Source organism: Nanorana parkeri, unplaced genomic scaffold (assembly GCF_000935625.1).
Source record: "Nanorana parkeri isolate BGI_ZX_2015 unplaced genomic scaffold, ASM93562v1 scaffold386, whole genome shotgun sequence".
In the NCBI taxonomy this organism is placed as follows: domain Eukaryota; kingdom Metazoa; phylum Chordata; class Amphibia; order Anura; family Dicroglossidae; genus Nanorana; species Nanorana parkeri.
The window spans coordinates 743,877-769,880 of NW_017306654.1; the positions used below are offsets into that span (position 1 = coordinate 743,877).

The 26,004-nt window shown below is 39.5% G+C and overlaps 1 protein-coding gene across 1 annotated transcript in view; it reads right to left on the minus strand.

The window, feature by feature from the left end:
* Positions 1-938: 938 nt before the first annotated feature.
* Positions 939-26,004, minus strand: part of PLCB2 (phospholipase C beta 2) — a 106,606-nt gene continuing 81,540 nt past the window's right edge. The window contains exons 21-32 of the mRNA XM_018559259.1: positions 25,648-25,747; positions 24,024-24,128; positions 23,731-23,825; positions 21,185-21,263; positions 13,854-13,898; positions 12,407-12,608; positions 11,378-11,543; positions 10,515-10,591; positions 7,875-7,970; positions 7,162-7,219; positions 6,562-6,648; positions 939-1,626 (exon numbers count right to left, since the gene is read on the minus strand). Coding sequence (XP_018414761.1) covers positions 1,198-1,626; positions 6,562-6,648; positions 7,162-7,219; positions 7,875-7,970; positions 10,515-10,591; positions 11,378-11,543; positions 12,407-12,608; positions 13,854-13,898; positions 21,185-21,263; positions 23,731-23,825; positions 24,024-24,128; positions 25,648-25,747 — 1,539 coding nt within the window. The 3' untranslated portion in view covers positions 939-1,197. The remainder of the gene's footprint in view (positions 1,627-6,561; positions 6,649-7,161; positions 7,220-7,874; positions 7,971-10,514; positions 10,592-11,377; positions 11,544-12,406; positions 12,609-13,853; positions 13,899-21,184; positions 21,264-23,730; positions 23,826-24,023; positions 24,129-25,647; positions 25,748-26,004) is intronic.

Below are 26,004 nucleotides of genomic sequence, written 5' to 3' on the forward strand. Positions count from 1 at the left end.
TGCATTAGACGTGGCGTGATTAGACCATCGGAGCCCATGGGGAGAAGAGGCTACGGGGATTGGTCTAGCATCCAGATGGGACCATGGATCAGGTGAGTATATAGGCTTTATTTGAGCCCCTAGACCAAATCAAGCACTTAACCCTAGCAGTGTGCGGGTAGCTCCCCTGCAAGGGTTTGTTTTGTAATTCCTGGAGTTCTTCTTTAACTGACAATTGCCATGAGAGAGATATATAGATTGCAATGGCAAAAGTCAATCAAAGTAGGCTATTTGCATGGCTTCTAAACAATGAGTCACCGACTAAAACAAGTATGCAGCCAAGAAAAGTCAGAATTCATTATCGCTATACTTCTATCTGGTCAAGGATGTTGAAAATATTGAAGCCAAAGCATCAACATAATAGACAGGCAAGTAGTATTTTCAGAAGGAAAGATCTACAGTACAATGGGAGCCTGAATATTTCTCTTATGACAGGTCTGCTTTAAAGTAGCTGCAAACTCTAACTCAAGGCTAGGCAAACTCTAGCCCTCCAGCTGTGGTGAAACTACAAATCTCGTCATGCATCTGCAAGGGCTGTCAGAGACCTGCTATGCCTAATGGGATTTGTAGTCACACCACAGCTGGAAAGCAGGAGCTTGCCGATCCATGCTTTAACACACATAGTGTAACATAAAAATGTTTTCCAAAAATATGGCTTCCCCTTTTTTCAGATACATTTAAAGATAGAGTATGCACAACAAACATGTATATTTATTTAAAACCTTGACTGCAAAGAGAATATTGGTGCATGGGAGTATGGATAGTACATGATTACTAGCCATCCATTGAAGTAGCAGTTCTTCCACCATGCAGTGATTCCCAAGCCTTAGTTTGGCTTCTCTTTAAATAAGGAAATTACTCATATGACAAAACTGAGGGGAAGTCCTGGAGGGAATATAAACATACTTTTTACTCTAATCTGCCCCTAACACATACATGCACAGGAAAAACTCTTATGAACAAGTCTAGATAAATATTAATTGCCTTATCCCATTTATCAAATCCACCCTATACTCGCAAACTCAAAATAATTTAACCCCCAGTTTATTTTTTGTGTCCATTCTGCATTGCGTCAGTTGGATGTTGCATGAAATAGCTGTTTTTTCATCATGAACGCACATAGAATGGATTTGTCCTTCAGTTTCAACCAACCAGTTCTTACTGTGTAGATTCCTTTTCAGAAGGGACCTTTCCCACCATATCCTTTGCCTCTTCTTCAGCTTTAGAAGATGATTCTGGTGCTGGAATATCACCAGAATGTATGTCACTTTCAGACTTCTCAACAGTTGTAGGGTCTTTAGACATAGGTGCACTAGCAAGGTCATTTGGTAAAATCTCCCCTGCCACCTCTTTTGCTGGTTCTTCTTCTGTTTTTGCTTCCTGTTGACTGTTTTCAGCAGAAGTACCTCCTTTCTCGTGTCTTGCAAAGAGAAATTCCCACGTGTTTGCACAGTTTACTGACTCTTTCTTAAGGCTTTTGGCCTCTGCTGGAAACCATGGTGCCATGCAGTTATGTATCTGTTCTGCCACTTCCCCATGCATGCTCTTTAATTTTTCTTGGTATTCTCCTTGAAGATCTTTCTGAGTCTATTTAGAAAACACAATAATAATCACTAATATTGTCTGTTATATAAATACAGTCAAAGTTACTAAAAGTGACATTTAAAGTGGAAAAAAGTGGAAGAAAGCTAGAAGTTTGTGAAACATTTTGAAACAGATGAATTTGTGGGTATATAGTGCTTTGCAAAACAGGTGAATGATTCATTGGCTAATATGTAGTGAATTTTGGGTGAAACTGAGCTTAAACCCTTTAGAACTAGCCCCGGAGCAGTGAGTATTTATTTAAAATATATCTAAAGCCAACACTTATTGTCCCTATTTTGGAGGTTTAAAACTGCTGTCAGTTTCTTCCCCCATGTCCCATTAAGGAGATTTCCCTTTACTCCACTTGATATATTATAGGAGACCCACCAGTGGGATTTATATACCATTAACATTATTGTGATTAGAACCCCCCTTCCTTGTGTGTATTTGTATTTCCCTTTACTTCCCATCTTGTAGACTCAACGTGAGATAACAGAAAATCTTTCTATTGTGAGGGAAATCTCCTCATAGACAGTTTAAGGCTGGCCATACACTAATAGAAATTTTCATTCAGCCTGCGTAATGAGAAAAAAAAATCAGATAAATAGCATGAACAAATCTCATTCTGCCAGCTATTGCATTCCGCCTCCACTACTCCAGCGGTTGCAGAATACCATATCAGTGCCTACATCCAATCAGATGTTCATTTGATACTTTTTGGACTGGCTCCTTCAACAAAAGTTGATTGAAAACTGAGGGGTGCCAAAAGTGCCACTCACAGCCAGATTTTTGGCTGCTTATCAGGAACCGGCCAAAGTTTGCTCTGTGTATGGCCAGCTTAATTCTGATCTGATTTTATAAATGGCTCTTCCAGTATCCTTAGCAATTTTGATGTCAAACGAGAGCTGTTAGATACCAATAGCAGCAGCTTTTTGTGGACCCTTTAGAGCGTGTTGCAGTCAACCCCACCCAATAAAAAGAGCTGAGAGGTGCGAGGTAAGAGTGCTGAAATGTTTTATTATACTTTAGCAGACACTGCCTTGATGCCAATTGTTCATTCTATATCCATATTTCCAGGTGGCACGATTTTTCAATACAACAACCAACATATAATTGAATGAAATAATAAAGATGAAAAACTTGACAAAACTCAGATGTCTATTTTGCATACTTCACCTGCTGCACATTATAGCATTGGCATGTGTGAAACCTACCCGATTGTTATCTTCTCATGCATCGGTGTAAGTGTGTTATGAATATAGCTTCATCATAGGACTATCAATGGATTATAAATGGTTTTTGGTTCTGGTAGCTACAAAATAAACCAGACCAGGATGCGTTTTGCTTTAAACCATCCCTAGATGGTTGCACGACTATTTATCATAGTACTGTAATAAGAGTCTCTGGCTTTCCAAATCCTGTTTAATACTGATACACCAGCTATTAGACGGCTCCGGGCTATTACTGGCCATCCTGCTTTAATGAGTTTTAATGATGCTGGACCTGTGCCCTGTCAAAAAATGCTATAACTGGAATGCTTAATGGGATTCATGGTGGCCTTTGTGTTGTTTCAATCTGGTTTGTGATCTCTCATTGTGGTCACCTCTAACTCACAGGCAGAAGATTGAAATATCATCTGTTTATCACTCTAAGAGGAAAGCAGAAGCTTTAAATGGACTTTAAGTCAGAAGGTCAGCATGACAGTCAGGCAACCAGCATTTTTAGAAGAAAAGTCACCAATGGCAGTCCCCTTCTTTCTAATAATAGAATATTAATTTATAGCGCCACTCTCAGAGTTCTTTTTAAGACTCAAGACTCTTTGTTATTAAAGAGATTATTTCATGTTAGAGCAACAAAATAGATTTGAGATTACATGGCACATAATCTTTGGCAGGCACTGAGTCATACCCTGATCATTTCCATGAAATCCAGGTGTCACTAGCAGATTGCATTCTGATATCTCTATAAATAAAAAGCCTTCATCATAATAGGATGTGTCACAGCCTTCCGCATATTTATGATCCCCCTCAATGCTTTAAGAGAGGGGAAAATTATTCATATAAATCATACAAGGGTTGACATAGGAAACCTTTTGCTGGAAACAAGTATAATCACACAGGAAACTAACATTCAAGGTCAAATTAACAGTTTCACTGCCAATAGGGTTTCAGCAAGTCAATTCAGTTCATCAAAATCTTGCGTTGTGATCATCAATAACGCATTAACAAACCAGAACAAACACAACAATTTATTTATCCAAAATGTCATAAAGTTTTAGGTCCTCAGTCCTGATTCTGCTGAATACTGCATGGTGTGAGAGATCACCTGTTTTGCTGTTATATTATACATGCTACCATCATTTGACACTTGCTTGTAAAATCAGCTGATGATCTCTAAGATTTTGCTGCTTATATAGAAGCAGAATTTGATCAGACTAGCAAATGTGTGCTCGTTCATGGACCGAGTAAAGTTTGGCTTTAGTTTCTCTGTAACCTTATTATGACTGTTTGGAAGTTTCTATCTATGAAACGTTAAATATAATATTTGCAATTTATTTTATTGTCATTTGGGAGTATCTTATTTTAGTGTATTCTTTAAAATCAGTACAATTTTTTCAATTACTTATATTCTCAAAGTGATCATTTTTGGAGGTATTACTATGGTACCAAATTCCTGTGGTCATCATAAATATTGACCTGGATATCATGATACTGGCTGTAACATCACATCAATACGACTTAAGAATTCTTCTTATTAAATAATAATTCTTATTAAATAAGTAACATTATCTGTGGCGTCACAATGGCTGCTTTGCTATTACAGTATTGACTAATTTACAGTATTGAGTAATTTATCACATTGCCTGCATTTCCATGATAATTTTGACTGTGACATCAGAATGATGACTGGCATCACATGTGATATCATAACTGCTAGTATGGCATCAATACATTGACTGTGCCATCAAAAAAACTTCCTGTGACATCTTGGTACTTACAATTCTATCATATATTTCACTTTTACATTTGCCCCTCTGATATCACCTGCAGTCCTTTTAAAGTAAAAAAGCAAAAAGCGAAAAAATAAAAAATGAAATGCTGAGGGTTTGTAACAGCAACTACCAGCATGGTCTGCTAAGACATATAGGGGTTGATTTACTAACCTTATAAACACACCACGAACGTGTATACACCTCTGCAGTGTGTTCCCTCCCAGCATGATCTATGGGTGGAATCTAAACACCTTTGTAATGTGTACACACCCAGCAGGTGTGTTGTGCAAAGCCCTGAAGGAATTCCAAGGTGATGTTGTGTAAATTAGCTCTATGTTGTGTTGCTTGCGTTGATGAATGCAAGGAATGTAAATGCATGAGCTAACCATTTTTGTCTAAACTGTGAAGCAGCATTATATATGCATCATGTGCATGATTTTTCCATATATGGCATTAGTGGAAATATGCTTTTAGAGACTTTTTGGTTGATAAATACGTTTTGCTGTCTGAAAATCACACACACCCGGTGTGTGTGTGTGTTTAGGTTAGTAAATCACCCCCATAGGGTCAAAAAATAAAAATAAAGAACACACATTTCTAAAACACGGCAATGTGCTTCACAAATGTGCTCTGCACTCCAGTGACTACAGGACTCTGAAGACAGCGAGCCAAAATAAAGATAAATTAAGTCTTGTTAAAAAAACAGGAGGAAAGCCTGGTAATTTGACCTATTAAAGTCACATGACTGGCTTTCCTCCAATCACTGAGCTGTCTGTCTTACATTAAAGTGACAATAAAGTCTCCATTATTTTTACATACAGGTGAAACTCGAATAATTAGAATATCATTCAAAAGTAATTGCAGTAAGTGCTGCAAAAGGGGCCCAAACCAAGTACTGAGTACATATGCATGCTTGTACTTTTCAGAGGTCCGATATTGTTCTATGTACAATCCTTGTTTTATTGATTGCATGTAATAATCTACTTTTTTGAGGTTGTGGATTTGGGGTTCTTGGGGTTTTCATGAGCTGTAAGCCATAATCATCACAATTATGACAAATCACGGCTTGAATTATCTTGCTTTGCATGTAATGAGTCTATCTCATATATTAGTTTCACCTTTTAAGTTGCATTAGTGAAATAAATGAACTTTGCACGATATTCTAATTATTCGAGTTTCACCTGTATATCTACTGCTAGCAAGCAGTAGATATATGCAAAAACATGAAAAAAAATTCAAAAGTTACCAAATAAGTAAAAACTTACCTCTGTCTCCGTCAGTCGCTCCCGACTGTAGAACTGTTGCTTCTCGAGCAGCCATGCAAGGGGTGTGTGGGCGCATGCGCAGTGGATATCACTGGCGGGGAGAGAAGGAGAGCTACAGTGAAAGTCAATGCACGCAGTCGGGAGCGTGCAAACTGGACAGATTTCATGGGACAGGAGGAAACAGCAGTCTGTGCTGGATCAGAGACTGGCACCAGCGCTGAATTGACTGCTGAAAACTACTGGAAGGAACAAGATGATCGGATCAAGAAGGATCGGATCATTTAAGGTAAGTCCTTACAGCAGCATTGTCACTTTAAGTAGAGAGCACTCCATGTGGATTTGCTGGCTATGCAGCCTACATTTTACAAATGGGCCATGAAATGCTTGCCACAATGTGTGAAGTGGAGCAGTGTAAAATGGAGAATAGATAGTGTTATCCACTCTTATAAATCAATCCCACGATCTACCAAACAAAATGATAGTAAAAATGTGACTGGTTGCTGTAAGTAACAAAAACACCTTGATATACAAGTACATTTTCACAGACCTTTACTGAAAATTACAACACATTTAGGGCCACATAGTGCAATGATCAGCAGTTGTGTATATGATATAATTGATGGTTCTGCTATGAAGACTAGAAATCTCTATGGATACTTTTAAATGTTACATGCTAGTTACCTGTTCTCCTTTCTCTCTGATTTTCTGGAGACCCTCATTCTGTTTTTCTTCTAGTTTCTGTTGATGGTTGCTCCATTTATCAGATATCTAAACAAATGATATAGAGTTGTGAGAGGTTGTGTGGATATAAATGCTGGGGTAGTTTCATGACACACATTAGAACTGAAGAAGTGGCTTAGAAGAGCTATAAAATGTCTTCAAATTTACAGAACAAGTTCAGCTCATTGTGACTAACTACTGCTAGCTATACCATGACCTGGACAAAGAAGAACCATCACAGACATAACTGTAATTTTATCCTACGTATAGAGGAGTTCTGGACTGACAAAAAAGGATAATAGTGATTGAGGGCAAGAGCAAGTTTGAGCTCTCTTTCTCCCTTCAATATCAATATAGTTTTCATTGTAATGGGGAAACTCCTTCATTTTCCTCACATCTACAATTTTATACAACGTGTGAAATGATGACCAAAGCTTTCATCAGGCATTGTCAAGTTTGAAAAACAGTACTGCAGGCCTTAGAAATTTTGGATTTGGCTCATATATACTGGATGGAGTTAGAAGAAGACAACAATTGTGTACATTAGATAGTAAAACTCACCATTTGCAAGACCTGCACCACCTCCTGGATGTGTGAGTTGTTTATTTCCTTTTTTAACCTGAAAAAAAACCCACAAAAATTATATATTTGCCAAGTTTAAAATTACCTCTGTTCAAACTCTCCATAACATGAGCTAATCCATTCTAATCAAACTTTATTTCTAGGATTTACACTATGTTGGTAACTTTATCCTTTCAGTTATATAGTAATAGTAAGGCTTTACACAATGTTTAATTTTACACCCAAATTTAGCGTGTAACATGAAGCATGAAAATATAAATATATATAGTTAAATATATATAAATTAGATAATAAGACAAATCACATGAAGCATCGTTGCATACATAATCACCCAAAATGCCTTCTCTCCCCGTTACCTGAATCAGGAAGGGCTTCTTCTAGCAGAAACCTGTTACCTGTTGAATTTGGTGTTTCTGTGCATGACTCTGTCCACGCAGCACCCATGTTAACCAGTCACTGGGATCCCCCCCCAGTGAATTACTACATGTTCCATCTGCCCCATGGCAGGGGGACCATGCAGACCTGCACCAGTGATTCCTCCTCCATCCCCCCCTTGTAGTACAGCTAGCTCTTGGCCAGGTTTGTACCTCCATATAGAACGAGGACTGGGGAAAAACATTGTAAGAGCCTGCTTTCCCCAACATCCCATTTTAGATTGAGAGATGTTCAGGAACAATAAGGCACAATATTACCTCTCCTGAGCAGCTTTGTCCATTGTATTCTTACTCATTGCGTCAAGCCTCTCCAGCCGCTTCATTTCCAACTTCTTCTTCATCAGTTTAGTGTCACTGTGAAAAGACATATCAATGGCATGTTTGCATTTTTCCACATCCACTGCTGCAATGTTTCATAGCAGCATTCTCCATGCCTGGGCTCCTCACATATAAATCACACTGGGATATTGTCCTATATTTGGGGTTTTGCTGCAGTACTTTCCATCAAAAAGGGAAACATTCTCTCATATTTGTGCATTTATTTCTCAAAATTTACCACAAGCATTATTTTTCCTTTGAAATTGAATGCATTGCATTACCAAAGGTCCATGGCTCTTTAATTTGATTTACTGTCATGTAAATTAGACTATAATACCTTCATCTAGCTCATACACTGTATATTACTTCAGATACTTGTCATAAACAAAAATAAACCACATCTGCAATTTATTTTTACTTCCAGCTAAGATAACTATTTAATGGTTTTGCTAATTGTTGTCAATGTGCAAACAGAACTCCCCTGAGTAACATTTTTTTGTGACTATCCTGTAACATTCATTCACAAAATACAGATGTATAATAATAGGAATAATGTAATTTATGTTGAGCTTGAATTTACCAAAAGGGAATGCACAACAGCAGGGAGAAATTGTAGAGCATACACCTGTTTAATGCATACATCACAGTCCCAAATTGTAGAGTGGATAAAACATACAAATAATGCTGCTTATGTGCCTTATAGTCCCTTAAACAGAACTATTTTTTTTAACCTGCTAACTAGCAAATAGTTAACTGTGATGAGATGTATGCCCCCCCCTGGACTACTGCACTTTCTTGACTATTCACAGTTTCATTGATGTTGGCAAATACAGTTCCTCGAGGCCCCAATTAGGCGACCGCCTAATATGCTTGAATACAGAGTCACCAGTGCCTCTGCCCAAAAAAATGCGGTGCCATATATTCTGAATGGCACCTTGAGATGGGCATGCAGTGTGGTTCACTTACACTTTTGACTTCAGATGGCCACACCATTTTTGCAATTTTTCAATTTTTTCTTTTAATTTTTAACTGCCACATTTATAGTTCATAAAAGACCCCCCAAACCATACATTTTCTGAAAGCACGGGACCAGTAGAATAAAAAGATGGTGCTACTAATTTTGTAGGTCCTGCGACAATTGCGCAAATGTTTATCAAAACAATATTAAATCGATAAAAATACACAATTAAATAACTAAAAACACACTAAAATTAGCATCAGTGCACACAAAAAAAAACATAATTTACAAGATTCTGAATTGAATCTGTATTGAGTTAATAAATAACAAATATTTGTAAATGTAAAATTGCGCTTTTTTACGAAGCGGCAAGAAAAGGAAGGAACACTGTCAATAGGAAACTTATGCTAACAATCTGTGTTGTGGTAATGTCTGATTTGCAGTGCCATTTGTGTGAGATGGAATAAAATGAAGCAGGCATACATTGTACGATACATACATTGTACAATAATGTTTAGCTAAGGTTGCCTGTGCTCCAGGAAACTTATTGCTATGACTGATGTACTGATGTACATGCAAATGGAAATGTGTTAAAGTTAAATCTACAGGAATTGCCAGAAACACAGCTTGGACTAGATAAGGTGTATACATAGGACTTTCATGAACAATCCCCCGGTACTGATAAATGCTGACATAGCCCAAGCACGGTGTTAGAGGCAAAAATGTCATACAAAAGCGCCAGAGACAATCATTCCTCAAAGGGATGTGGTAATATGCATGTATGCAGGACGCAGCCCCACTTCAGTCAGGGAGACTGGGACATCTGGAAGGAAGCACAAAGAGACGGGCGCCTTTTCTGGTGCTAGAGGCATGTGAGTGTTGGGACATACTCTTTGCTGCCTCCAATGTAGTTAATCACCCAACAATCTGGTGAACACACAATCATCTGGCTGGTTCATGTCCACAAAAGCAATCTACAAAGAAAAAACAATGCAGTCCAGCTAAATTGGTAAGCCTGTCAACCATAAAGGTTGTTTTCCACACATTTTCCATTATGGGGTGACTAGTTACTACAAACTGTGCTCCTGCAGTGTCATCCTCACATGAGCCCCTGATGGAGATAACATTCAAGTGTGCCAACACATTTAGCAGATATTGGCCACCAATATCACTCTCAGGAAGCTGGCCCAAGGCATTGATGTGTAGCGTACACTAAAGTGAGTGCAAGTGGACAGGAAGTGGCTAAAAGAAGTTGGCCCTGAGATGCAACATTAGGATGTAAAACAGTATTTTATATAAAATAATGACAGTTGTTTATGGTACACATTGCATTACCAAGCTAAATGTCAGCCAGCCAAGGTTTATATCAATGTTAAGTGCATTTGAGCTTATTTAGTTTTATTTGACCAATATGAACATTCTGCTATCAAACTTTAAGATTTTAAAGTGCAAAACATATAGAACTGGGAATATCTTATGCCATGCTATGGCCCCACTCTCAAAAAAAATAAATGGTCATAATACAAATAATGATTTTAAGTATTTCATTCTTTCTTGACATTATAGGGCTGTTTGCCAGCATGCCCAGACAGTCACTGTAAATCTTCTGGACTGGAACATACCTGTCTGTAGATTCTTTCAGGACTTTTAGTTCTGTTGCCTGTCTCTCCTGGGCTAGCTCTAACAACTTGCTGAATTGCTGTTAAAAGGTTAAAACAAAGTATATCAATGCATGGTATTAGGCAGCTAAATCTATGAGGAGAAAGGAAACTAATAGAAAAATGACAATTCCAATTCTTGAAATATGCTTTGCAGGGGTATGGGGAAAAGAACCACAACAATCAAAACTGTTGGCTGGAAAGTTTAACAATTGCTTTAATCTTTCAAGAAGTTTGCTGAGATTTCTACCTTTGAGGTCCCTGGCCAAAACAGTTGCTGTAGCTAGTATGAGGGTTGGATTTCTGTGGGTTTTTTTTTTCAATATCATTGGATTTCAAATCAATCTAATATTATGGAAAATGTGGCCAGGAAGACCTTGAGCATTCCAAAGCTGGTAGAAATATTGATGTTATTTTTTTAGTTGAACTGAACTCCTAAAGAATAATTCTATCCAGCCTTGAAAATGTTGTATTTGGGTTACTAGGTGGTACATCATCAGCGAAATAATTCACAAGCTGGTAAGCTTCTGATGAGAGATCCAATATTGGTGGCCCTGAACTGTCCTGCCAGCCTTCTATGGAGATAATTCTAACTCAGCTAGAACAGGGAATATAAACCACACACATTGATTTGCCTTTTTACTGAATAAAAAATAATCGAGGGTTATTGCAGGCTAGCAACTGACTTAGGATTTTAACCAGATAATGATCTCTCATGAGAAGCTATAAAGGCAGGTATTAACAGACATTAAGATTAAATCCTGTCTGTGTTGAAAAGTATGTGCATATTATCTAAAGAAATTCAAAGTTGTAATTTCTCTACATACTTCTGCAGAATGTTGCTCCCTCTTTTTCCAAATGCTCTCAAAAAACTCCTCAGAAGCACGTGTCAGTTCCTGCTCCATCTTCTCCTTCAGCTCCACTATTTTTGGATCTGGTTTTCCAGGGATTTCTCCAGCACCCCATATGGAACAATAGTCATCCTCCAGACTTCTAAAATATTAACAAAATTGCTATCTATGGATTTTAGGAAACAATATTTCCACGACTATGGCCTATTTTAAAGGAACTATAGAGTGAACATGTGCCCATGCACACTATAGTCTTTACATGTCCTGAACAAGCAGTAAACGTACATTAAACAAGCCCTCATTCACCTCTACAGCCATATTGTGGAGACATTTCAAGTTCACAAAAGAGGCACTGAAATCACCTCCTTTCCCCCTATTTTCTGGCACTTTAAATTTCTCTAAAAATTCCAAAAACCATAAATGAACTCAAAGCAGAGACTCTATGGAATTAAATAATGGTTCTACAAACTTGTAGTTTTAAAAGTTTTAAAATAAATAAATCCATACCCTTATTGCAAATTACACAGCCTGTAGTCTATACATATCAACACAAAAACCCCTAAATATAAAAGAATAACAGTGGTCAAGTACATAATTAATGGGAATACCTACAATTTTGGTACATCATTTATTTCGTTTTTTAATTGTGGTTAAGACTAAAAAATACAAAAAAATAAACAAAGTAATACTAAAAAAAAGTATTTTTACTTATAAAAATTACACTCACTAATTACACTGAGAAAGCTGCTCTTCAAGTGCAAAAAGTGGGGGTGGCCTGTCATTTTGACAGCTTGATCCTGCAGGAGATGGCTGAGGTGATGCAGAGCCAGGAGAGGCTTCTACCCCAGCTGCAATCCTCCCCCACATCACTGCACCCAAAGCAAGTACCTCTCCTGCCTCTAAATTGACCTGGTCCTGAGCCTTGGATTTTACTTTTTTTATGAACACTATTTCAGCATTTCTAAAGCAATGGGCACAACAATCATGACAAGCATATGTACATACTTTTTTTTCTGACACTTTCGGTTGGGTTTCTTGTTGAGCTGTGTGTTCAAATCACTAAAGGCGCTGGAGTATTTCTGGAGAATCTCTTCTCTGTGTTTCTGTACCTTCCGTTCTAGTTCTTTCAGCTCCTTCTTGTGTTTCTTCTGAAGCTTCAAGAAGCTCTTCTGTTTCTGCAGTTCATCTTGGTTTGTGGTTTCTGGTTCTAGAAGATAGGCGCAAACCTTAGTTCTCACATGACTTGTACAATTACTGCTTAATGAATGAGTACATTTGGAGGTATCCCATGCAGTAAATAAAAAGACAAAACAAAAAGCATAATAATATATAGAATATCCATGGATCAGAAATAGCTTTGGTTCATTACTAAAATATATGGGACTGTGCAAAGTGTACATGGCAACAAATCAGCTTCCATCTTTTCATCATCAGACTAAAGTTATTTAAAATTTGACTGGTTGGCTTGAATTAAGCCATCACGGTGTGCTTATCCTTATAAAATGGTTTTGATATATAATATACATTTTAATGGTCAGAAGAGTGCTGGAGAGTCATAGGGATGGGGCATAGAAAACTAGGGACAACAGCGAGGTGGAAAACTCAAGGATTACCAGAAGCCAGAGCAGACAGGAAACCAGCATGGATTCATTACAGAACAACACTGAACCAAGTGAAAAAAAAACCATTGTGACAAAGTATCTCTGAATTCTGAGTTGTTATCTTAGAATTCTGACTTATCTCAGAGTAGTCTGAAGATAACTCATAATTTTACAATACTATTGTCAATGGTGGTTTTCCCTAACCGAATGAAAATACAGTACTGACTTTCAGAAAAATTGATATAGCTGTTACAGCAGCACTAGAGGTAGTATGTGGCACCAGAGGGTGCCCAATACGAGGCTGTGGGGTCACTTTACTTTGTGCAACCCCACGATAAGCTTACATTAATTACTATCAGGGATATATCAGACTGGATACAGGATAGGAGTCAGAGTGAGAGACAGAGGTAGGACATATGGGGCATTAAATAGAGATTGTGATATTGTCTGGAGTTTCACTTTGATTAGCATTGATTTGTATCAGTGACATAAAACATAAAAATTCAACATTTATATATTTCTTTCATTTGAATTCTGACATGAATAGCACATATGCATACTAATGTATTTTATCTGCTGTTGATGTATTTATAACTGATAATATATTAGCAGCAATTACTCTACCATCATCTCAATGACAAATGTAATATTATTACTGATTGTTTTTATTACATGGGTGACTTGGCACCTACATCCCCTTTTTTTTTGTTTAGATATCTTTTTTTTGCACTGGAGATGGCTGCAGATGACAACATAGTCAGTTCTTTTGAGCACTGAAATTTATGGAGATTGGTGAATGTGTCATTCAATTTTTCTTTTTTTTTATTAATTGTAATGTATTTCAAAGTTACCTGCTGCTTCTTTCACAGCATCTGCTTTTCCAGTTCCCAAAGACCCTAAAATATATACAGAGTATTTGTTAATAATCAATTTATTCATTTTTATGTTTTAGTAAACATTAACCCCTTCATGACTGAGGCCTTTTTTTCATTTTTTGCACCCATGTTATATTCCTTAAAACACCCAAACATTATATATTGTCTGAATGCCAAGGCCCTATAGAATAAAATGGTGGTAGTTGCACGGCCCCTTCTACGGGACACAGAAGCGATCTGGTGACAGGTAAGTCGCCAGAATCGCTTCTGTTGTAAAGCCGACAGTCGGCTTTACAAGTTTAAACAGACTATTACCGCCGGGAGTCTGTTTAAACAGCCCTGATGCTGGCGACGTACACTGTACATCGTCAAAGGGGTTAATAACTGGTGGTGGAAAAAGAATTAAGAGGAAGTGAGGTGGTGAAGTGCTGGACCCTTATGAAGGTGAAAATTCCAAATTGGCATAGCAGTTCTGTCTTAAGACGCCAAACTTCACAAAGGGACCTGACTCTGCCCTCGGAGCAAATTTTCCAAGTTTGAAGGGGAGCACTGAAACAAACCATTCCTCCATCTAAAACAGAACTATATAATTGGAGTAGGGAGACCAAGATGAAAACCTTATCAGCTTGACTACATAACACATTAGACAAGTACAGTGAAATATGAAAGCTTTGGGACCTCTACATCACCAACTGATTTTGCCTTTACTATGATGGTCTGAATTTTAACCCCTCCTCCTTCCCAAGCCTATTCTCTCTACACCCTCCCCTCTACACTGTTATGTTCTCTTTGTATGATTAACTTTTTCAGGTACAGATTCAGAGCAACTGAAAATAATTCAACAAGTTCCAACTACCAGATTAAACCCCCTCAATCCTCTTTGTCCCGAACCTTGGCCACATGTTGGGGAGCAACAGAGGAGAGGGAAACCAACTTTTTAAGCCATGGATATGACAGAACCCTAGCTCCCTGGAGCTCTGGTTGATGCCCTCAGAATTAAAATGGGCTTTTATTTTAATGCTTTTGGGCATGAGACCATATGTTAATTCCTCCCCTCTCTGGCTTTCCCAGCCAGTGCCAATATAATTAAAGTTTAAACATTTGCATGCTCTGCGTACTGTACATTTCAGTGTTGCATTCTAAATCTTATGCACCTGCACCTTGATTTATGCATCATATAAAATTTCAATAAAAATGACATAAAAAATAAGGTTGCCCTAATAAAGGGGGCCTCCTGGAACCCCCAAATGTGTCAACTGTTTTTTAAATGACTACTGTGTGAAGGGATAAGGATCCAAAATGGAACTAATGTGTGGTCAGCAGAGGTACACTTTAAATAAAAAGGTGCTTCCAAACATATTCTTCAGAAAGGCCAATGTTTATTGTTTACAAGTTAAAGCACACCATTAATGCATTTCATGGTTCTTTGGTGGCCACTTAGTCAGTAAAAGGTGTACAGTACACATTATGGGCAGGATCTGTGTGCATTGCTTTAGACCAGACTATACCAAAACTGCTGATGGTTCAAAGAAATAAGGACCAAACATAACAAAATGCATTCAAAGATGATTATATTTAGCTGAGAGCCAAACCTTGTCATCTGCAAAAAATTAGGTGCAGAGTAGACCTATAACTATCAACCCAATTTTTGTAAAAAAAAAAGACTGCTGAAGGGCTGTCTGCACAAACTCAGCCGTGAAAACAGATACTCGCTATTACCATTACAGTCTAGACTCTTCCACATGTGGGATGTAATTGGTGCCACAACAGTAGACTAGTTGTCCAAGTCCAGAAACCTTTGAATGAACTTAAGTCCCAGTGAAGGTGGCCAGTTCAGGACAGTTCAGGTTTTGTCAGGATCTGTACACAGACCTTGAACTGAGATAATATAGCCTAGGAAAGAGATTTGGTAGTGCTCAAAGAGACATCTTTCCAGTTTGTTATTGAGCATATTGCCAGGAGGACATTCTGTTGGAGACACTTTATCGCCATCTTAACATGCTCACAATGAGACTAGAAGATCACTTGAAAATGTTTTCGGTATTTTCGAAATAAACAATGACATACACATGTGACAAGTCCGGGAAGAATAGCAATACAGATGAAGGGAATCACCAGCACTCACAGGATGCAAAATTCTTGTTCATTTTTATTGAATGTGCATCACATGTGTCAATCAAACCAACAGCTTCTTCAGGGCGACAAAGTGACCACTATCGAGCACTGCTATTCAGAAAGAGAAAGGTCTACATAGTTGTATGGGGTCCAAATGACAAACCACAACACAGGAAGAATAGCATTCACAAAATTCTGAAAGACTGCAAGGGTGTTACGCAAACAAAAGGGCATGACAAGATATTTGTAGTGTCATCTCGAGTGCTAAAACCTGTTTTCCATTCGTCACCCTTCTTGATGCAAATAAGATTGGTTGTAAGAACGGTGTAAATTCAATTTAGTAAAAAAATGCAGCCCCCAGTAGTGGAATGAACAGTTCTGAAATCAATGACAGAGGGTGCTTGCTATTTATGGTAATTTTATTTTGTTCTCCGTAATCAATGCAAGGGTGAAGAGAGACCTCTTTCTTGCTGGTGGAAAATAAACCTACTGCAGCAGGAGAAGCTGACTTTCTAATGAAATGTCTCTACAAGTTCTCTTTGATATACTTGTATATTGCCCCAGTCTCAGGCAATTAGAAGTAATACACACAATCCTGAAAAAGGTGGTTTCAGGAAGCAGCTCAAAGGCACAGTTATATGGAAAGTGAGGTGGTAACATCTCAGCTTGTTACTTGTTAAAACATGTCTGACAAGTCACATTATTGATGTAGAAATCCTGGTGATGGAGTAGTTATAGCGATACTTCAGGGGATGAGTGAAAAAAGCCTTTGGGATACAGTATTGAATGCAGGTGGCGCTCCAGGCCAGTATATCCCCAGAACTCCAGTTAACTAATACTGCTAGAGTCATCAACCAGAAGGACTTTGGCATTACCAGAAGTGAAATTGTCTCTGTGTGAATCATCCAAGTCTTCAAAAAACAGGAATGGCGGTATACTTGATGTCGCCATAAATTATAGTCCCATCAACCACCAAAATTGTTTGACTAGTGGTGCGATCGGGATCTTATGCTTATTAACCAAGGACAGGTATATAATATTTCTGTCAGTAGCAGTCCAATAAGGCTTGAGCCCAGAAACTGGTGTTGTCATGGCAGATCTAATCAGAAAGTGGGACTATAGAGGAGGAAGAGGAAATAGGACCATCTCCTGTTGCTCTAGGCATTAGAGCTTGGGGTCTTCTGAGAAGAGGCGCCAGCTTTCTTCAGAGGGCAGGAGCTAGCAAAATACAGTATACTTTCTCTGTATAGTACAGACAAACATCAGTGTCAGAGTGTGCTGACAATTGGGGGCCAGGTAAAAGGATTGCCAAGTCAGCTATTGCTCCCTAGTCCTCTCCTGAAACCGAATATTGACCTTAATGCAGTGGTGGTTCAGGTCATCCATGGAATTCTAAGATCACAGCCAGCTAACTCAACCTTGATGCACTCAGATAAGCCTTTCCAGAACACTACCGAGACCTCGTTGTTGCAGTCCAATTCCAAAGCCAGGGAAGGGAAATGTACTCCATACTCTTCAGCAGTCTTGGATCCTTTTTGCAGCTGGAGAATCTCCAGAAGCCGAATAATAAGTGCAGCTGGATAATATGATAAAGAACTTCAGTCCTATGAGAAGGATAGTTCACAGCTAGCAATCTGAACTTGATCTGACATTGATTCAAAAGCAATGGTAGATGTGCAGGTTCCTGGAGTAAGGAGCATAGGATTGCTCCTGTAATGATCAGTCTGCGTTTGGCATAGGTACTGATCCGGGAGTATGCGTTGGGCCTAAGGCTTATATAGCCAGCTGTATAGTTGTTACAGGAGCCAACATCTGAGCAAGTTGCTGCGGAGATTCGTAAATCTTGACCAACTTTGTCATATTCTTTTGTACCCGAAAAAAAAATCTTGCTGGAAAACATCAGTGGACTCCATGGCCTGAGCAACTTGTCATATACTGAGCTTGGAGGTAGACCCCCTGTGTCTACCATGGATGGCGAAGGCTTGCCAAGGGAACCAAGGAAAGTCTGGTGCCTTAACAGAGCACCACTCAAGGAGAATTTGGCTTGTGAGGCAGCCTCCCAAAGGAAATGAACATTAGGATTGCCCCATTGGAGACAGTTGAGATGCCCCATTGGAGACAGTTGAGAGTGAGAATGAACTGAAGGCGAAGCATGAAGTCATCAGGCAGATTTATAGTTGGAGGTAGGCCAGAGGTCAGGGCTGGCAGCAGTCAGACGTAGTCAGTAGACACAAACAATGTAGGGTCATAACCTGGAAATCAGTCAGCAGGATGGCAGGAATCAAGAATGAGGACACCGGGAGCAGAGTATCGGACACAGGATGCAGCAGCAGGGTACTGGAAACAGGAACAGGATTCAGAGTAAACACCAGGTCTCAGGAACATTAGGAACCTACTGTAGTTTAAGGGGGACCCCAACACCCGTAACGAAAATAAAAAAGTGGGGTCCCCCTAAAATTCCAAACAATTTTTTTAATCCTTAATCCGAAGTCAATCAAGGGTGTTGTTCATCGTGATTGACACTGGATTACATTGCTGGACAATGTGATTGACCATGGATTACATTGTTGGCCGATTTTTTTTTTTACAATAAAGGAATTGTGAAAAAATGTGTTTGTGTTTTTTGTTTAATTAAATGATTTTTTTCTAAGGTGTGGTCTGTTTTTTTTACTTTTGACTTAACCCTTTGGTGAATGAGTAGGGGTAACAAGGTAACAACTACCCCTTACACATTGACAAGGGGGGAGGGGATAGCATCTGTGTGGTAACCAGATGCAAATAAGCCCCCCCCTGCCCACAGAGCCCCCACAACCACCATGCCAGGGTTGTGGGGAAGAGGCCCTTGTCCTCATTGGCATGGGGACAAGGTGCGTTTGCAGTGGGTCCACCCTGGAAAAGCACCCTCCTAATGCTGAGGGCATGTGGCCTTGTATGGTACAGGGAGGGGGGGGCACTCACTTGTCCCCCTTTCCTGCTCTGCCAGGCCAGTGCTCAGATTAAGGATCTGTTTTTTACCCCTGGTTTTTGGGCTTTGGGGTCCCCCTGAAAATTCCTACCAGACCTAAATAGTCTGGTATGACTTTTGGGGGAACCACACACTGTTTTGTTTGTTTTTTATTCTATTCTCTATCAACTAGTTGGGAGTCGGTCCACTTTGGTGGACTGTTCTTCCCGCATCAGCTGTGTCTTTGGCTGCGCCAAGCCGAGCATATGCGTTCGGCTCGGCTGTGTGCTTCAACTGCCTTCGGCTGCTGTATGGGCTATTGTGAATATTGTGCAACTGAAGCGAGCCGGAGGATTAGCCGAATGTTTGACCACATCCTTCAGCTCTTTAGTGAATAACCCCCATAGTCCAGTTTACCCTTTTCAATGCAATTTAAATTCTACAGGGGATTCCCCCTCCCACAGCACCCATGTTTCTGCATCATGGATTTTATATTCCACGACCACAACATCCCCACCACTTTTTTAAGCTTTTGTTCTGTACTTTATACACCCCCTTTAGTGTGGAAGGCAGTAGGAACACTACAAGCAATGTATTATTTAAAAAACGTACCTCCACTCTACAAGGATTAAAGTATTATTAAACTTTTAAACTTTTTTAAATAATGAATCCAGATCAAACAAATATACATTGCCCAGCAAAGCACTGCATTACATTTTTGCCCAAACACTTACAATTACCATGTTTCTGAACAGCTGCTTCCACGTCTCTCAGCTCACCTTCCCTGAACTTCCTGTCCAGTACAAGATCACAAAGGACAGTGCAGACTCCAGCAACTGTCCATCTACTAGCTAGGAGACTTGGGGGCTAAAATAAAGCAGACATACTCAGCTGATCCACAGTTCAGTGGCCGTCAGCACTCACCTCTCTCCCCCCTCTGCTGTCTATGGACTCTCTCAATGTATTATTCAAGTCAATGGACCTTTATGAGATGTGATGAAGTCAGCAGTCCTTAGACCACTGGAGTCCAGTGAAGAAGAAGCTACGTGGGAACAAAATAGCATCTCGGCAGTACCGAGGATCAGGCAGGTATATCTGCTTTATTTTAGCTCCCTAGGTAAAATGAGCCCTTAACCCTTGTGTTCGGAGTTCCAGCCCAAAAGCCTAAAAAATGCGCATTGATACAGTAAAACATTCAAAAATACTTTAAAATGCTTAAGTCTGAGAAAAGCCGAAAAACACTGACGCTGAGGTGTGAATAGAGCCTACATGTGTGATTCAAATGTGACTAAGGATAAATAAAGATGCCAATGGAAAAAATTTAAAAAGGTTTAAACAGGAAATTCATTTACAGGATTAAGGGCCCATTCACTCCTTTTTCTGACACACCACACCACAATGGTGTACATTGTGGTATGTTGCAACATATGCTGCATTGCCTTAAAAGAGGACTATGGGGTAAGTGTTTTTCCCCATAGTTCTCTTAAGGGTCACTGGAGGACAAATACTAGCTTCCTCTCGTGACCCAAAGCTCAATATATCGCGAGCTACAGCTCGTGGTATACAGAGACCGCAGCAGCCGGGACGGATCCCGACAATGCTGTCGAGATGCATCCAGCTGCGTGAATGACAGCTGGCGCTCTGCCTATCTAGAGTCAAAGCCAGCTGTACCCTCCCCCCCTGCGCTGGATTATCGGAGGCAGGGGGAGGATCCCTGCAGGGAGCCGTGACTGACAGTCACCGCTCTCTGTAGAGACCTGATGGAGAAGTGAGCGAGCGACGGTATGTGTTCGCTCACTTCCTGATCTATTGAGCCGACGTGTGACAGTTTCATTGTATTGGGGTGCCATTTAAAATAAAATGGCACCACATTGTGGAGCAAAGTGTGGGTCTTCTCTCCTTCTCCATTTACAGAATGCCTTGTATTCTTAAAAAAAAATGCAACATTTTCTGATGGTGACGAGATACTCGCATTATGCGCAGGGGGCAGCATGCTACAAGGTAAGATCTTTATACTTTGCAGCTGCCTTCTTCACATAACACCAAGCTTTTTAATAATAGTTTACACACCCAGTGCAATGTGTAAATTATCATACTTCCCGGAGTGTGGCTTCAATTAATAAGCAGAACAATGATATGCGGTGATTCACAGCAGCAAATCAGAGATTAGCTCTCAGCTGTATAATGAATGTTGATACATTTTGGGCTCAAGAGTTTAGAATGAGATAATGTATATAAAATGGTTTACCTTGAGGACCATTCTGTGTTACTTTAACAGATGGTTTGCCAGAACCACCAATGCCATTTGATTGAGGACTGTTGGATTTCTGTGTGACAAAAAAACAGGAAGCAATGTGACTGCTACATTGACTACGCCAGAACACAGTGATACATCTAAGAGCACATTATAGTAAACAGAATGTCGTTAACGTTGTCTGTAGTCCAGAAAGTTTCCATTTAGGAGTTATGTTTTCCATACGCAGGTTCATGTTTTATATGACCTTTCTCTACTAATTGTTTCGAGTTCGTGTAGCAAAGCTCTGGGTAGTGTGGACCAGCATGAAGAGCAGTTTGGGCTGCCACACCAGGAACTGGCAGGAAGACTGTGAATTAAAGCATATCTAAACCCAAATACGAAAATGTAATGTAGTGCAGCATAACAACCCTTAGATTTGATGGCTGCAATAGTTTTTATTTTTAAGCTTTTTTCATTTATTTTCACCTGGTGATTTGGCTAGTAACACACTTCCTGTCTTAGGGTGGTTCCATTGTGGAGGAGCAAGGGAGCCACCTTGGGACAGCAGTATTGTTACCCTGTACTGTACCCTGTACTAGTAGATCTAACTAACAAATTCAATCTGAACTCCAGGTGACACTTTTTAAGCACTTACTGCAACAGTTTTTTTTATTCCTTTTAACGATAAAGGTTTTACAAATTAATACAGGCTAATCATTATAAGCTCCCCTGTCATTGTTAAATGATTTGTCTCCAATGATTTGTCTCAAAGTGGAAAAATAACAGACTTACTGGCCAAATGACCTGATGAAAATAAAGGAAAAAAAGACTAAAAAAAACTATTGCAGCCATCACATCTAAAGATTGGCAAGCTGCAATATAGTTTTCTTTTTTATATTTGGGTTTAGATACATGTTAATGTATTTGTGTTAGATCATCCCTTAGAAAGACTAGCATTATATTGTTTATTTGCTGCGGGTAGGGGCAGGGCCGGTGCTAGGATTCTAGTCAAGGTGGGCAAGGTGCAATTTTGCGCCCCCCCCCCATCCTGACCCCCAAAATGTCAGTCAAAGTACCGCAGCGCTGAATACTGAAAAATGGCCTGGATGGGAAGGGGGTTTAACATCGCGGATGTCAACTGGTTAACCTCACTCGGGTGGTGAGCTGGTGTACTCCTACAGTTTAGCCCTGGGTTACTATAAAACAATTGTTCTCCCACGACCCCCCAGGACGGCCTTCCTTGGCTTCTAACTGCACAGACTAAGAGCTCATCCGACGATTGGTCCAAACCTTGCCTATGGCCAGGAATTCTCCACATCCCTCTCCCTTGACACCTGTAATTGGTGATCGAGACTTCCCTGCTGGTATGGACAATAGACATCTCAGACGTCTTAAGGCATGGTCAATTTAGATTGTTACATTTTTTGGCCCCCTCAGCATGGCTGGCACAATCAGAATTGCAAAATATTTTCGATCCACCTCTTGATGTCTGGTCAACGTTCCAACTTCGCCATTTTTGCACGCTATACTTGGTAGGGATAGCTTTAAGTATCTAGGCCTCATACTGCATTTAAAAGTTTTTGTTCTGCGAATTCGTCCACATCACATCTCTTATGCCTAGTATATATACTTCTGGTGACCCCTACAGAGGATTTTGTCCCCCTTATTTTAGCAAATGGAAACAGGAGTTGGGTGTGTCCCTTACTGCTTTGCAGAAGAACAGAGCCATTTTGCTTGCACATACCTCTTCCATAGCCATTAAAATACAGGAACAGCATTTTTAAATACTTAGTAGATGGTGTTATGTTCCAACTTTACTTCATCAGATATATCCCGCCATGCCCACGAAATGCACTGCACACAAAGCAGGTGTATTGCCATGCATTGTGGTAATTTGTGTTAAAAAAGAAACACTAAGCCAAACCTTTTTTTGGCTTTACTTCTCTTTTAGGTCACTAGAGTACATTTAACAATGTACTCCTGTAACCCAAAGTCAGCAGATAGCGGGCTACTGCCCTTTATCTGCTGACAGCGCAGAGCCATGTCGCAGCTGGGAGGAAGTCCGACAATATTGTTGGGATCCACCTGGCTGCCTGATTGACAGTTGGTTCTGCCACTCTAAAGCCAGAGCCAACTATGCATGCCCGCTACCCTGGGGAAAGTGCTGGAGGAACAGAGAGGGGGGGGGGGGGATCCCTGCATGGAGCTGTGACAGATCATGGTATATCCGTAAAAAAAAATCAAGGCAACTGGATTTGCTGTATTTTTCTTGAAGATGTTTTGCTGGTCATCCGACTAGCTTTCTCAATTCAGAATTGAGAAAGCTAGTCGGATGACCAGTGAAACATCTTCAAGAAAAATACAGCAAGTCCAGTTGTCTTGATTTATTTTTTACAGGTATACAAGCATAATGCCAAACATACTAAAAAATATATTTTGTGTTTATGTACAAAATAGGAACAAAAATACAACACATTTTAATTATATTAGGGTGTCAGGTGCTTTTAATTTACTATTGTATATCTATTGATTATTTATCCTCCTAATTGTACTCTTACCTCATCAATGGAGGATCCTTTGTTGTTCATCTTTATTGATGATTTCTCATGTGCTTTGAAAGCTTTTATAGGATTGGACAGAGCATGAGTGAGATCTGCAAACAAATGTACAAAACGAATGTTGGTTAATTTTGGAATGTCTCTGACCCAAAGTCCATACTAGCCCAATGAAGGTACCATATGAATACTGTACAATGCAGACAATATCCCATTTTGAATTACAAGGCCATACAGAGAACATGACAAAGTAAAACTTGAAAAAAAAAATGGTGGTACATTGGTAATGGTAATACCTGCCCATGTATCCGGTATGTAGTCTTTCACCTCCACGTACACAAACAAAGAGGGCATGGTGAGCGGCATGTTACTTTCACTCCGAAGACACATGTGGTGAAAACCTGTTAACAAATATTTCTTATTTAAACCATGGGTTCATTAATTAATAAAAACATTATCTACACAGCAGCATAGTCCCCTCAACACCAACTAAGCCATCTATTTTACAGGTGCAAGGTACCTCTTAGGAACAATTTAAATCATTGTGATGGAACTTTTTCAGATTTCGAGATTGGTTGTCTCAGTAATGTTGTGCCCAAAAAGCACCTGACTCTGATACCATCGAAAAAGCTGCAAAAAATACACATCCAAAACTGGATCACACATTTGATCGGACAGAAAGATTTATGAAACCTATTCACCTGCTTTTGAACATATTGGTATTCACTTTCCTAGTAGTCCTGACCTCATCTCCACACTGTACTGTACTCTTAAATTAAAGCTGAACTCCAGGTATGAATATTTATTATACTTACATTGGGACAGCTTCAACCAATTGTACACAGTTAGATTTATATGGATCAAAAAGGTCTGGATATAGGGTGCTAGCTGTTGACTGATTGCAGTCCAATATCCAAAAGACTGCATATAATTAATGGAGCTCAGTGGCTTTGGTTAAGCAGCTCTCATGCCAGAGGCTATAGTAGGGCACCGTGAGGAAATCTTGGATGAAGAAAGTACCCCACCACTGGTCTTTGAGTCCAAAAGTATATACTTTTAATTTCATAAACAGTATGGCACGGAATAAAACATCCAAAGCCTTTCAGGGGCTAAGACAGTCCCCCTTCATTAGGGTTTTGAAGCCTGTTTATACATGGAAAGCTAGACTTTAAGCTCATTTTAGATAAATCTGATGGTAAATCTGTTTTTTGTGGAAAGGTTAACCGCTTAGTGTAAGAGAGCTTTACATAAATGACACCAGCCATGCAGCCCCACAAGGGTGCCAGCACCCCTAGGATATGCATTGCTACAGCTAAAGTTTGCTAGTAGAGGAACTGTTTAAAGTTATTTTGTACCTTTGCAATATTTATTGTTGGTTAGATTAAACAGAAAGTGTACTGACTGCTGCTAGGAAATATTGCCCTGACAGGGGTTTATGAAGCATTTACAGATTCAGGCACTTATCTAGGACATATCAGGCTGTATCTAATTCAGCAAAGGGTCAGCAAATGTTCTGTGTGTATTTGTGACCTAAAGTCCTTGACAGACAATTGTTACAGTTTTGCAAATATGTGCAGCAGACTTTTCACTGTACTAGCTATATTGTTTAATAGAAAACATGCACACCAAAGGCCCCTTTCACAATGGCTGATCAGGAGAGGATCTGTGCAGGTTTCCTAAACACAGTAGTACGGAGCAGATGTCACCGCCTAAAAGTTTTTTCCTCCATCTCCATAGAGGAAACAACTGCATTTACCAGACCCACATGTGTCAGTTTACATCAGATTACCCCCAATCCGGCACGATATGGCCCATCAAAATAGAACACTGTTCCGTTTGTTTTTGCAGACCCGGCCGGAGTCGAGGGTAACCCTGTAGCTATTTAACATTTGAAAACATAGCCATTGGTATTTGGAATACCTGATCTGATCACATTGATTGGAATAATCCGATGACCAATGAACTTCCCTCCTTCTTCAAACACAGCAACTCTTAGAGAAGCCATCTCTGGCATAAGAATCTAGAAAACAGAAAGAACAGAAAGTTAGCTGAGGCATTTTCCCTATTTATAGAAGATGGTGTCACATTGAAGACAGAAGTTCATATTCTCTATGAAATGATGTCATATTACATTTGAAGTCTTCATATAGCCAGTACATTTCAGTCATATTTGAGGCTGCTTGTTGTAACATCTCATTAGGAAGTTGTCTGGAATATTTATTCAGAAGCAATGCTGTATAATGTGTATTTATGGATTTTAAGGGGGGGGGGGGGGGG